Source organism: Hermetia illucens, chromosome 3, assembly GCF_905115235.1.
Source record: "Hermetia illucens chromosome 3, iHerIll2.2.curated.20191125, whole genome shotgun sequence".
Lineage (NCBI taxonomy): Eukaryota > Metazoa > Arthropoda > Insecta > Diptera > Stratiomyidae > Hermetia > Hermetia illucens.
This window is the reverse complement of record NC_051851.1, coordinates 165,388,856-165,401,962: the sequence shown is the minus strand read 5'-3', so window position 1 is coordinate 165,401,962 and position 13,107 is coordinate 165,388,856. Positions and strand designations below refer to the sequence as shown.

Genomic DNA, 13,107 nt, shown 5'->3' with positions numbered 1-13,107 from the left:
TCGAAGCAAACGAACTGGAAGTCGAACAAATACTTCGCCTTTTAGAAGAGAATATGGGAAAGTTTATGCTACTGAACCACGCCCACACCATGCTCCGTTTGGTTGATTTCAATTAATTTATTCGTTAGTGCGAAAAAATAGAATTTGTAATTAATTGGAGTCTTTGGGGTGTATTTTCATCAATTTCAAAAATAGAAAAAGTTGATGGCAGCGGTGGGATTCGAACCCACGCCCCCGAAGAGACTGGTGCCTTAAACCAGCGCCTTAGACCGCTCGGCCACGCTACCGGTGAAGGACTATGAATCCAATTACCTTGAGTTTGACAATCGGAATCTTCCATCTTAAATGGTTAATTCTCTGTTTCTTATTCGCAGTTATTCTCGAATTATTTCACATTTCCGTGAAATTTAATAGAATATTTCACAATTTTATGCTTTCACTTCTTATCAGATAATAGCTACACACATCAGATAAATCGATTCTAGCCCTTGCTAACTGTGGTTCTCGCCCCAACTAAATGCCAATCGGACACCCCTGCTATTTTTGTCATTTGTACACACACCACCAAACACAAACAAAAATATGCGTCAGCCGTCACTCTAGTGTATTGGTTAGCTGGTTAGCCCAAATCATGCACTGATTTTGAAGGAATCTATTGAAAATGGCGTCGGTGGTTCGCGACGTAAACTTTTCGTTGGTCAAATATTGAACTCAATTCATCGCCAGCACGTCCCGAATTGAGTGGAAAATTTAGTGCAATAAGTGCATTTACCGCATCAGAGAAATCCAGCCGCAAGTGCGTCGGGAATAGTGAGAAATTGCCAAGTGAAAAATCAAGGGGAGTGTGAAGCATCTCCGGGGGCTCCGTCTCGTCCATTCGCAGACGAGTCAGTGTGCCAAGAAGTGTGAATCTAAGGAAAGCTGCGTGCTTTGTCGCCGAGGAAAGTTTGCGGATTTCCGTGGAAAAGCATGTTTACTCGGTTGCTGGCGTGCTCGATTCATGGAAGCAGCGTCGCGGCCGCCGCCACCGTCCGGATCGTCGCGAGGCAATGAGCAGTTCCGCATTGTCGCAATGTCCTTTGGTACGCAAGCAATGCGTAGATTCGAAAAGTGCAATCGCAGTCGGTGCTGAAGTGCATAGTTTACAGTAGAGCTACTCTGCCGCGTACCCGCTTGACGCCCAACCGCCGCAAGTCGCTCGCGGACCGAATTTCGTGTTGGGCAGAGGCCAGTGGACAAGTGCAAGTCGTTCGCGTTGTCGTCGCCTTCCAAGTCTGGGACGTCCTCGCCGTCCCGCTGCCGCCACCGCCACCGACTCCAACATCATCTGCTCCTCCTGAACGGGACGCATTCCCACAAAATGTTCTCCGGGCAGCATGTAACCAGCGATTCGAAACCGTACGATTTTGAGAAGAGCGAGAATGCAGCCAAGTGGAAAGGACTGTTCAGTCCAGCATTGAAGAAGGTACGGCCGATGGGGGTCCTGCAAAGTGAAAATTCCAAGTTGTCTTGCTCGACTTGGGAATGTCAATAAAGATTTGCGCATAGTGTCGCCATCTCTGTCGCGCATGCGGACGATCGTTTGACATTTCTGTGTGTGCAAATTCTGACATTTCGAATGTCGCACAATTTCGTGTTTATGTTTCGTTCTCTTTCGCACTTGTGCAGCTTAATGGATGTCATGTCTCACTTTATGATTTTCTTCGTAGGTTCTGGAACAGGTGCATCCTCGTCTGACTGCGGGCGAGGATGCCCTTCTGTACGTGGAAAGTCTGTGCCTTCGACTTCTGGCTATGCTCTGTGCAAAACCTCCGCCGCATACGATACAGGTAAATGTTTGGACTAAATTACAGCAGAAATATTCGTGTAAAAGAATAACTGACATAATGCAAGGAGTTGAGAGCCTATACTGAAGGATATTTTTAATGGGAATTGATGACGTTTACTTGCTCGTAACTGGGGTGATTTCTATTGGTCTTATTGGAATGGGAACCTATTGTGAATTGAACATTCTCAGGAAGAAAACAGTAAAGTGAAAAAATTAATTTTATTTCGATTGCCATGGCTGCTCAAATTTTTATTGTGACAATCAAAGTAATCAAGGAAGATTTGTTAACTGAATGAATAGAGGATATTTTCAGAAAACAGTAGCTTCTCTAAATAGCGAGCCAAATAAAACAGCCTCGTTATTTCGAAACCGTACTTTGACAGGGATGTTACAAAATATCACAGAAATTAGAGCAAACTATTTATTTATGTGCACTCTGAAATTAATCATTCTAATTTCCGAGTTTATAGATTCGTTTTCCGTTACGGTATCTTCTTTTGTTTTATTTCCCATTTTTTCCATACGTGCCCATATTCCCCCTTGAGTAGGATAGGTTAATATGTCTGTTAAACGTTCGACTCTTTCGCCAATACTATTAGTTTATTGCCATAAACGGCACGTAAACCATTATGCTATTCCATGCGGAAGTACTGGCGATATTGGAAGTCTGTCGATGGCTGGAGCGAGATTCGAGCCCCAAGGGTAACATAGCCATTCTGACATACAGTCAAGCGGCCATCAAGGCCTTGTACTCAACGACGACATTTTCCAGGCTGGTGGGGCAGCGCAGAGACGCGCTGAACCGTCTGGACGGCACGCTGAAGGTCATTCTCCTCTGGGTTCCCGGGCATAGGAACATAGAGGGGAATGAGCGGGCTGACGGATTGGCCAGACAAGGCTCTGCTCTTTCTGTCCTTCGGCGAATACAGTCGGTGTTCCGCTGGCGGTTGCCGGGGGCCGAGTGTATTCGCACTACCTAACAGCCGCAGGCCTAAGATGGCGAAGGCTAACGAGCTGTGCCAAGTCAAGGAGAATTTGGCTCGCTTATAACATAATCCGATCACGAGAGCTCCTGTGCCAGACGCGTGAAAATGCACTCAAAGTGACGGCGCTCTGCACGGGGCACTGGCCTATCCTACAATTCGCATTGTCGAAGCTGCGGAGAAGGAAGGGAAACCTTCATGCACTTTCTCTGCGATTGCCCAGCTCTGGCTAGAGTCAGGCTGCGGACACTGGGTAAACCATCCTTTGGGGACCTCAGAGAGATTTCTAGCTGCAGGGCGAGGGAGCTGCTTTCTTTCGTCAATGTTACCTGCTGGCTCTGAAAATCCAAGCCGGCTAGACTCTGTCTTCCTGCTTCCATAACAACAGTCGCGCTCTTAGGAGTTTGTGGCATCAAAACTGTACACCAAAACGCTAATTGCACTCCTCGGAGCGGCCGGTGACACCTACTTACCCTACCGTTATGCTACGTCGAACTGAAGTTTCTAATTGGATATATACAGCACTTCTAACGGCCTATATCTTACGCGAGACCTGCAGTCGAACTAATAGAAATGGTGTTCTTTATGATCGACGTATCGGCGAACGTCTGAAATCTAAAATTTATTGCAATGTTGTCCGTCTGCCGCTCTCTATAGTTCTAAATGTTGGCTGACTATAAAAGGCAATGGACAACGTCTTGCGGTAATGGAGACGAAGATGTTGCATTGGACTAGTGACGTGACATGTTTTGATTACATCCGAAATGAGGGTATCCGCGATCGATATGGGGTTGCACCGATCGTGGAAAAGCTGCGAGAGAGGTGTCTTCGATGGAATGGTCACGTAATTTACGCTAACGAGAATTCATTTGCCAATATTGGTCTGAACATCGAAGTCACGGTAAGCGACCGAAACAACGGTGGCGTGATACGCTGGATGGGGAATTAAAAGCCTCGCGATTACATCCAGATCAGGCATTTGATAGAATAAAATGGCGGAGCCGATCACGGCGACCGCGCTTGTGAACGGGACAAAGGCTGAAAAAAAAGAAGATCGGAGGAGCGACGAGCGCATGACAGCTGCATGTCACATAGCTAAAAATTCCATTGCCCTCTATTTTTTAGAAGGCACACTTTGCAATTTACGACAAAACTAATGCCAGTTTCGGAAAGTACTAATCGAGACTTTCATTTGATACCCTACATGACTATATTTGGTGAAATAAATGTACAACCCCCTTTTGCATCTACGGGGGCTCCCCCCCTTAAATTCGACGTAAACGGATGTAACTCACTGTATGTGTGAGCGTTCACAGTTCCCACCTTTCCACCAAATTTGATGTCAATCGCTATAGCCGTCTTCGAGAAAAATGCCTGTGACGGACAGACAGACAGTGAACCGATTTTCACAGAATCTGCTCATGTAGGGTATCCCACGAAAGGGCTTATTATTCTGGGTTGACATAACATAACATGAACGAAGAGGATCGCGTACTTATAATATCGAACTACGTCGTAAATACATCTTCGATAACATTCACTCCCAAAGTATTGGCAATTTTAAACAATAAGGTTGGGGACTATACACTTAACAACACCAGATGAAACTGTGACCAACATTAAAGCAAGAATAAAATAACTTAGCAGCGAGACCAAAGATGAAATCCCATGAAATTATTCGGAGCAGATAAAACCCATCGGAATGGCCTAAAAGTAGTCCGCCAATTAAGGGAAAAGCCAATATACTATGTCAAAGTCGACAAAGAAAATAAGGGGACTTTTTTGAATTGCGAAAGGGTTCCCCTACCACGTAGACTCGGCCCTTGAAGAAGTGAGTAATATTTTCAAGTACATAACAAAGCTAAGTATGCCAAATCCAACGCTTCCAAGGGTTAGGTGTCAACCTAAGATACATAAGAAGGATCAAGTGAATGGCGGATTTAAGGCTCCCTCAATTCCAAACAGAAATTATTTCAGGCCTGGTCGGCTTTTGCCAGAAATAATTTGCATTTATGACGTGTTTGCGGATTAATAAAAGGGAAAGAATTATTATAATACTGTCCGGATGGCTCAAGTGGTTAGAGCGCTGGGCTGTCGTAGCGGAAGGTCGCGGTTCAAATCTCGCTGGGGGCAGAGGAATTTGTTATCGTGATTGGATGTCGGACACCAGTCGACTCAGCTGTGAATGAGTACCTGAGTCAAATCAGGGTAATAATCTCGGGCGAGCGCAATGCTGACCACATTGCCTCCCACAGTGTACTGTGGTGTACCGTTACGGTCTTGAATGAAGTGCTCTAACACACTTCAAGGCCTTGATCCAATATGGATTGTTGCGCCAACGATTATTATTATTAAAGAATTATCTCTACTAACCACATCGGTCACGCTGCTCCCAGCGAACAGGCAGCTTCTGATGGGATCTGATATCGGAAGTAGTCTAATAAATCAATTTATATTTTCTACTGACCGGAAAATAATTTCTCTGAATACGAGTAGCTTATTGTCAGTGCTTGCTTCATCCCTAACGTTCCACCGATAAGATGTCAGTGAAATGCACCAGGTAAATTTTTCCGATATGTTTTCTGGCGAGTTTGAGGTTTCCCAATTGACAAGCTGGAGTCAGCTGTCTGTAAAATGACAGAAAATTCCGTTTCTCTTTTGTTGCAAAAAGAAAGATTTGAATTTAATAAATCTTGCCATTAATGAAGCTCGGAATCTCCTCGAATATTGAACACTTTTCGACTCTCACGTCAACTCTTTTACGATCAGAGTTCGGCGTTTCATCACCAACACGGTCACCAGGGCTGTCAACCAAACAAATTCTTCTAAAAAAATTTGCCGTTTTGGGCAGTCCGGCCGGATGAAGGCCGGGGTTATTGGTTCTTAAATATTATCTTATATCAGGACACAGGGATTTTACTCACATGCCTGGACTCAATACTTAAAAAAAAACTAAACCCACCCTAGGTAAACTGCACTAAAAGGGACGTGAAATTGCGAGGTGGGTTGATACCACTGAAAATTTCTTCATCAAAAAAGATAAACTGTCAAACGGTTTGATAAAGGAAGGAACAAAGATCACAAAAAACCTGACACACGCTGGATTGACGGGGAATTCAATTCAATTCATGATTATGTAATCTGTCACACCCCATAAAATCCTTTGCGCGGTGTAGTGGTGCGACACCGATAAATTCCCTCTGCCGTGGCCGAAGTTTGACAACTATAATTTGAATTTTCAAATTCCTAATACGGACAACAAAATTGCATCGATGTAACACCTTCTTGTCTTCCTTTACATGCGACTAAGAATAATATTCCATTGTCGGCAAGCTGATCGATATCCTCAACGGAATAGCGGGGACATTAATTCTAGTCCAAACTATTATAAAGTCATCTCTTATTTAATTGCGGGTAAAAATTGTTTCGTTCTTCCGCAGTTCGTAAAAATAAATACCGTAATCATCAGATGTTATTTTCGCAATGTTTAATCAACGAGCGTCCTTTTTCGCGAGCAAGACAGGCTTCAATTTATGGACCACTGTAAGCGCTGGTTCTCTTTTTCTTTCTATCCACCCAGACTCTCGTTGTGCTATGAACTATGTCCATACTAGTGTCCATGTCAATCCAACCACGATTTCTGACCTATAGTGAAGAATTCGACGTTTCCCGTAATAAATCCCGCCGAACTCTATCTGTTATACAATGCGATCCACCTGGAATGGGCTTTTTCCTGCTAGCTCTCTTAACGCTGTGCGATTCTTGAAATGGGTCATCCTTCCTTGTGCAAGTTTATTATAATTTTCCTTTCATTTTAACTAAGCCTTGTTATACGTATCATCTTGTCGCTCCAGTATAACTGTTGCTTGGGAAAATCTCCCGAGAATTCTCCCAGTATATTTATTTTATATTTTGTCAGAAAAACCGGACCCTTATTTTAATTTAAATAAATAATACAATAACCGGAGAGAACTTCAATGACATAACAACAGAAATATAGTCCCGTCTCTATGATCTGTCTCGGGGAATTAATCCCACGGTGTTCTTAAGACACGGATTGATTTTTTAACGTGAGTACCTGCCGTGAAGGCATAATCCCATGGTCCTCTTCCGACGCGGATTGATTTTGGGACCGCAATCGGAGCCACGCCATGCTAGCACAGTGGTCCTGGTTTATACTGAGTGCAGGCTCAGCATTCATACCAGTGGTTGCGACGCCTATCTAACACCTTTGCCGCAACTAAGGGATACGGCACTTGAGTTGTACAGCGCAATTTCACGCTTGAGCTCCGAGGAGCTCTGCCCGCGATGTAGCCATAACCACAACCACCATGAAACTCCCACTAGGGGGCCAACCGCAAATAACCGGGCCGAGAACACATCCTTCAGAAATTCTCCTGGAGCATATGCTCTCAGAGGGCCATCCTGGTTCCCATGGTACCAGATAACCTCCGGTGAGGCTTCGTGGCAGAGCCACTTCAGATAAGCGATGCCATTTTAAGGAAAATTAGGCGATCAGGATAAGAAGAGTAGGGAAAGTTCTTTTTAAAGAAGAGGAGGGAAGGAATGGGCCAAGAATGGAACTTTTGGGGGACCGAACAATCGAAAGAGGCTGTATCTTGGAAATTGAAGGAAGGACAGATATAAAGCGGTAATTCGGTCAGTATAGCATCCTCTTTTTTGTGTAAAGGAATGATACGAGCCTCCTTGCACTTGTCTGGAAAGATACCCTCGGGCAAACTCTTATTAAAAGTGACATCAAAAGGAGATGCTTTAAATTTTGCAATACAAGGTCGGAAAAGGAGTAGAAGTATAAATTGAAGAAAATTACCTCGGTGGAAGTCACATGTAGAAATTTGTTTGTTAAGAATGGAAGAAGCCCTAAGTATGCCATCTACTTGATGGCGGATCGGGCCAATTGGAGAGAGATTTTCTCCCACTTTTTTGGTCTATGGTCTCCTCTTTTTGGGCTAACACCCAAACTTTCAAAAAATCGGACGACTGCGGTTTCGTCCAGGAGAGTGGCCACTCATCAGACGCTGCCTCTGCGCTGGAAGCAGCGTGACTGAAGTGATTCAAGGTTGTTGTTATTGTTTTTTGGTGAGAATGGAGGGAGGCCTGGTGTTAGTCCAAAAAGAGAGAAAAGGAGAAAAGTGGGGGAAAGTCCCCGCAAGGTCCTGGATTTTGACACTTGGATGCTGACACCGAAAGGAAGAGTCCGTGGGCCAAAAAAATGTGGGATTAAGTTGCTCCCGATTTGGTCCAACCCGATATCAAGTGGATGCGAGTAAGGCTCCCTAAACAAACGGTATTTTCGTACAGGGAAACAAGAGGAGGGAACAAAAAAGGAAGAAATTTTTCAAGTACACACAAAACACGATGATAAATTTTGCAACTCACTTCTCCAGTCAATTGTTGGAGGAATGTGCAAATAATTGTGGAGAATACTAGTAAATATCAGGTCAAGGAGGCGATTATTCTGATTGCGGTGGACATTGAATTGGGAAGCGGGGTGTTAAGTACGAGGGAATAATATATTTAGCGCAAACTGAAAACCGAAAAATTTGTTCAAAGTTAGCTCTACGCTCGAAACGTCTCACGATAGGGTCAAAGCTCTTAGTGTACAAGACAATGATCTTATGTATTCAGCGGAGACTTGGGTTCTTATTATAAAAACTGGGAACTCTTGGCCGTGTTCGGGAGAAGAATGTTAGGCCCCCTACATGAGGATGGACGATTCCCTAGCCCACATAACGACGGAATCTATGAGCAATACCACGACCGTCTGGTTTTGGATAAAATTCGACTCAACAGGCTGCCGTGTGCGGGTCACCTAGTCCGTATGGATGAGCATGATCCAGCCCGGAAAGTCTATAAGGGCAAGATCTATGGTAGAAAAAGAAGACGAGGTAGACTCTGCCTGAGATGGAGCGATTGCGATGGCGACGCCAAACAGTTTTTAGGGATATCGAATTGGTGGACCTCAGCGCAAAACCGGGGTGTCTAGAGGTAGGCCTAGACCGGATATCGGTTGATGATGATAGGCGAGTGTTTGCGCATCTCTAGTGCGAAGACCAAAATGGCTATGCAAAGAGTATTTTCAACATAAAACCAACGAAGAAGATGAGAGAAGGGGTAAATTTGCGATTTAGATTCTCGAAGCCCCCAAATCTCCCTTAACTACAGTGCTTCGATGGTAAACAACTTAATCATCCATTACCTTTAGGAATTTTCTCATGGATTGCCTTTAGTTTCTCATAGTAAGTCTGCTTTTCTTCTATATCGTACGACTCGGTTTGTTCGCCACACTATACTGTTGAGATATTCCTCAATGTGGATCGGAAACGCATAGTTAATATTCCGCTTGATACTAATTCCCAAGACATGAAAACGCCCCTTGCGGATGCGGTAAGCATTAATTCGATATTAGATTTGCGCTTATTTCTAGCAGACTTACCAGATCACAACAGGATAATACCACAAGTGGGAGAAGAGTACTCCCCAGGATCACATTATTTTACGTTGCTCAATCCCGGAATATCCACTCCGTATTGCCGAAATTCTTGTTGAAATTGGAGTCAATGAACATTTTGGAGGGCCTCGATACTGTGGTCGAAGAGCGTCCGCACATTTCCAAATTCAGTCATAAACCGTTGTCAAAAGCAATTTATCGACCACAACACAAAGCAATCCACCTCTGAGGAATAGTAGTCGTTTCCAAACCATACAAAATATTCGAGATGTGCAGACTGATAGCAAACAAATCTTTATTCCGATATAATACCTCTGCCTTTTACAACAAACAGGAAGTTTTTAGAGTGAATTTTAAATTCCCAAGTTCACACGGAGTCACTATTTCACTGGGGTACCGACTTCTCATCTCAAACGAAGAACTTGTACGTCGCACAAGCTTGGCGTTCGTATGCAATGTGATAGGAAGACAGAAGTGGCAGTGGATAGGTCAACTATTAAGGACGGGTGGCAGTTGTACTGCGAGCTATGTCATGCAGTGGAATCCACTCTCCCAAGATGGCCGACGATTGGGTCGGAACAGTAGAGGACGAGTGCAAGCATCTCGGGAAGTCCTTGGGGGAGTTGAAGCGCATTTCAGGTAACCGCGAGCGATGGCGTTCAGATGTGGTTGACGCACTACACCCCACCAAGAGGTGAAGGGCAACCATTCTCCGACTTCCCAGTTTAATTGTAAACACTATTGGTCCGAGTGAGGTTGAACCCACCACGGCCATTCAGACTATAGTGATTTTTCCATTCTCCTCTGTCAAACGAGCTTCAGGTCGGCGGATTTACCCGTAACCTTAAATATATATAAATAATATCGCCATGAATTCTGTTTGGAATTGCTATATTTCAAGTGACAAGTAGGGTCCTTCACCCCGTCCCGACCCATGGGATGACCCCCTTAAGGCAGGCAAAGATCGAATATCGGCTATTGCGCCATTGATAATGATGATGACCTCTACTTTTGCACGGGAGTCTATATAAACTTTTTGTTTAGTAAATCTTTCTGGTGAAATGGATGACTTACAAATGTATAATATTTAACTTCATTTGTGAGTGTTTAAATAATTGAACACTGAGCGTGAGAAACTTTTACACAAAGTAATGACACCTCAATCATCCAACGTCTGGATTCAGAGATATTTGGAATTGTAACGGATTCAGTGGGTAGAGTAAGAAAGCTTGCGAATTATACAATTAAGTTCACTCTATCATTATTTTAATATCTGCATTGATGCTCTACAGAAATAACTTAATTTAATCATGTTTGCAGGACATTGAAGATCGCATTGGAAAAACCTTTCCAACACCGATTGACAAATGGGCGTTAAACGAGGCTCGTGACACAATCGACAAATCAAAGAAAAAGAAGTCGGTATTGCCTGTGGATCGAGTTCATACCATGCTTCAAAAGGTTCGACCTACAATTATTTTAAAACACAACAAAAGTAATTATAATGACTTGACATGTTCCCTTAATTACAGGAGGTTCTACAGTACAAAATCGATAGTTCGGTATCGTTGTTTCTAGTTGCTGTTTTAGAATATATTTCGGCTGACATACTAAAGCTAGCTGGAAACTATGTTAAGAACATCAAACATGTGGAAATATCACGAGAAGATATTAAGGTTGCCATGTGCGCTGATAAGGTGAGTTCATATTTGATTAGTTTTATTTTGTTTATCGAATTAGTCTTAATGAGAAAGAGTATAAATATCAATTGTCGCGCGGCCTAAACGAGGAGTTGTCTTTTTAGCGACTGTTAATTGTAAGAACGCCTAAGACATATTTTCTGAGGAGAGAATAGAAATCTGTTTTCAATATATTTTCATTCATGTTTTAATGACTTCCTGTTCACCTTTAAGTTCATGGATTTAATCAGTTCGTTTTTTGTCGTTCTGAATTTCTGCTTGGTTCTATTAAAACTCTTTCTAGACTATCATAAATAACGAAATTTCGTAAAGTTCTTGAAGCTAGAATTTCTGATGATTGGTTAGAAATCTCACGCGAATTATTGATGCTTCAAAAATGCTTCTAGAAATTAATTGCATTTGCAGTTAAACGATGAGTACTAGTTACAGCACGTTTTCTACATTTTGTTTTGTAAATATTCGTTTATAAGTTTGCTTAAATTGTTCAAAGCGCAGCAAACATATTTTGCATATCACTTAATATTTTTCATGCTACCCTATTATTTTTCCAAAGGTGGTATGTAATTTTATGAAATTAATAATAACTATTGTCGAGCCATTTTTTTCCAATTCCAAAGTAAATGTAGTTATTGACCCTGGTCCGAATCATTCCCATGCACGTATCGACAATATGATTGTCGAAAGCCACTCCAATCTGGAACACCGATAGATTTTTTTTGTGATCAGCCATTGTATAGTAGTAGCAAGAAACCCTGTTGAGAAATACTATCTTCCATGAATCATTTACCGTTTTAGAAATGCATGAGAAAGGAATTATACTTCCTATCTAACATTCTTAATAGAGATTGGAACGAAACGATGGGCCCATCGATGCAACCGATAGGGCAGTTTTGCATGTTAGAAACATAAATTCATGAGTGCAGGAAATATGGATTTAAATATATTTTTATGTGTCAACAAAATGAAAATATTTATCCAAATATCGTACTGAATCGTGTAATTTCTCTTCGTTTTGTATCAGGTGCTTATGGATATGTTCTATCAAGGCGATAATAGTAGTACAATAATACCAAGTCCTCTCCCACCAACACCGAGTGGAAGCGCAAGCTACGAAGAAGTCGTGAAGGAGCTGATACACGACGAGAAACAATACCAACGTGATTTGCATATGATAATCCGAGTTTTTCGGGATGAATTAACGAAAATAGTAGACGATCCCAAGAAGCTAGAAATCATATTTTCCAATATATTCGACATTTACGAAGTGACTGTGACATTATTGGGATCTTTAGAAGATGTTATTGAAATGTCGCAAGAACAGAATCTACCTTACGTAGGAAGTTGTTTCGAGGAATTGGCAGAGGCCGCAGAATTTGATGTTTACATTAAGTATGCATCGGAGGTGACATCAGCGCAATCGCGGGACACTTTAACAAATTTACTTGCAACATCAAAGGTAAGTGAAAATTGATTATCTTATTTATGATTTTTATTTTTTTTTTTTCAACAACATTGTCTCCATCAAAGCAGCTCATTTGGTCAACTACAATGTGACGGAGTTGTTCCAGGTCTTGGTAGCGGCCGGACAACTTTAATCGGCATGGCCTTTATGTCACAGTCACAGTCCGAGAATGACATTTCATTACTTTGCGGAGAAGAAAACGGCGTAAATACTGAGATCAAATGAAAAGCTGGAGGATCAAAACAATCAAAAGAATAGCCTTTCTACTCTTTTTTCTGATATGATATGATATGATGTTTCAGTATGCATCTCCCTAAGTTCATTGTCTTAGGGCGTACTCAACAATTTATGAATCACTTGTGACCAGCACTTCTGGTCATTGGTAATCACATCTAGAAGACCAAAACACAGGCTTTTTTGACTATCTTTGTGTCAGCACCATTTTAGCGCAGGATGTTCCTTAATCTAGACCAAAATCTTGCAGTCAGAAGCCTATCATAATCCGGCTTCCAGGGCAAGCGAGCAAGCGTGCCTTATGGTAACCGTCAGAAACAACCGACATCAGATGCACGTCTACTGCTAATCAGCCTTCCAGATCACAAAAGACTACTGCAAGAGGGAGAGAAGCACTCTCCAGAGTCCCACCATCTTACTTTGCTTAA

The 13,107-nt window shown here is 42.5% G+C and overlaps 1 protein-coding gene and 1 non-coding gene across 2 annotated transcripts in view; one reads left to right on the top strand and one right to left on the bottom strand.

Moving 5' to 3' along the window:
* Positions 1–205: 205 nt before the first annotated feature.
* Positions 206–287, bottom strand: Trnal-aag. The gene has a single exon. It is a non-coding gene; the product is annotated as a tRNA-Leu (tRNA).
* Positions 288–593: 306 nt separating this feature from the next.
* Positions 594–13,107, top strand: part of LOC119651115 (protein son of sevenless) — a 28,919-nt gene continuing 16,405 nt past the window's right edge. The window contains exons 1-5 of the mRNA XM_038054489.1: positions 594–1,465; positions 1,710–1,829; positions 10,604–10,744; positions 10,816–10,980; positions 12,005–12,439. Coding sequence (XP_037910417.1) covers positions 1,361–1,465; positions 1,710–1,829; positions 10,604–10,744; positions 10,816–10,980; positions 12,005–12,439 — 966 coding nt within the window. The 5' untranslated portion in view covers positions 594–1,360. The remainder of the gene's footprint in view (positions 1,466–1,709; positions 1,830–10,603; positions 10,745–10,815; positions 10,981–12,004; positions 12,440–13,107) is intronic.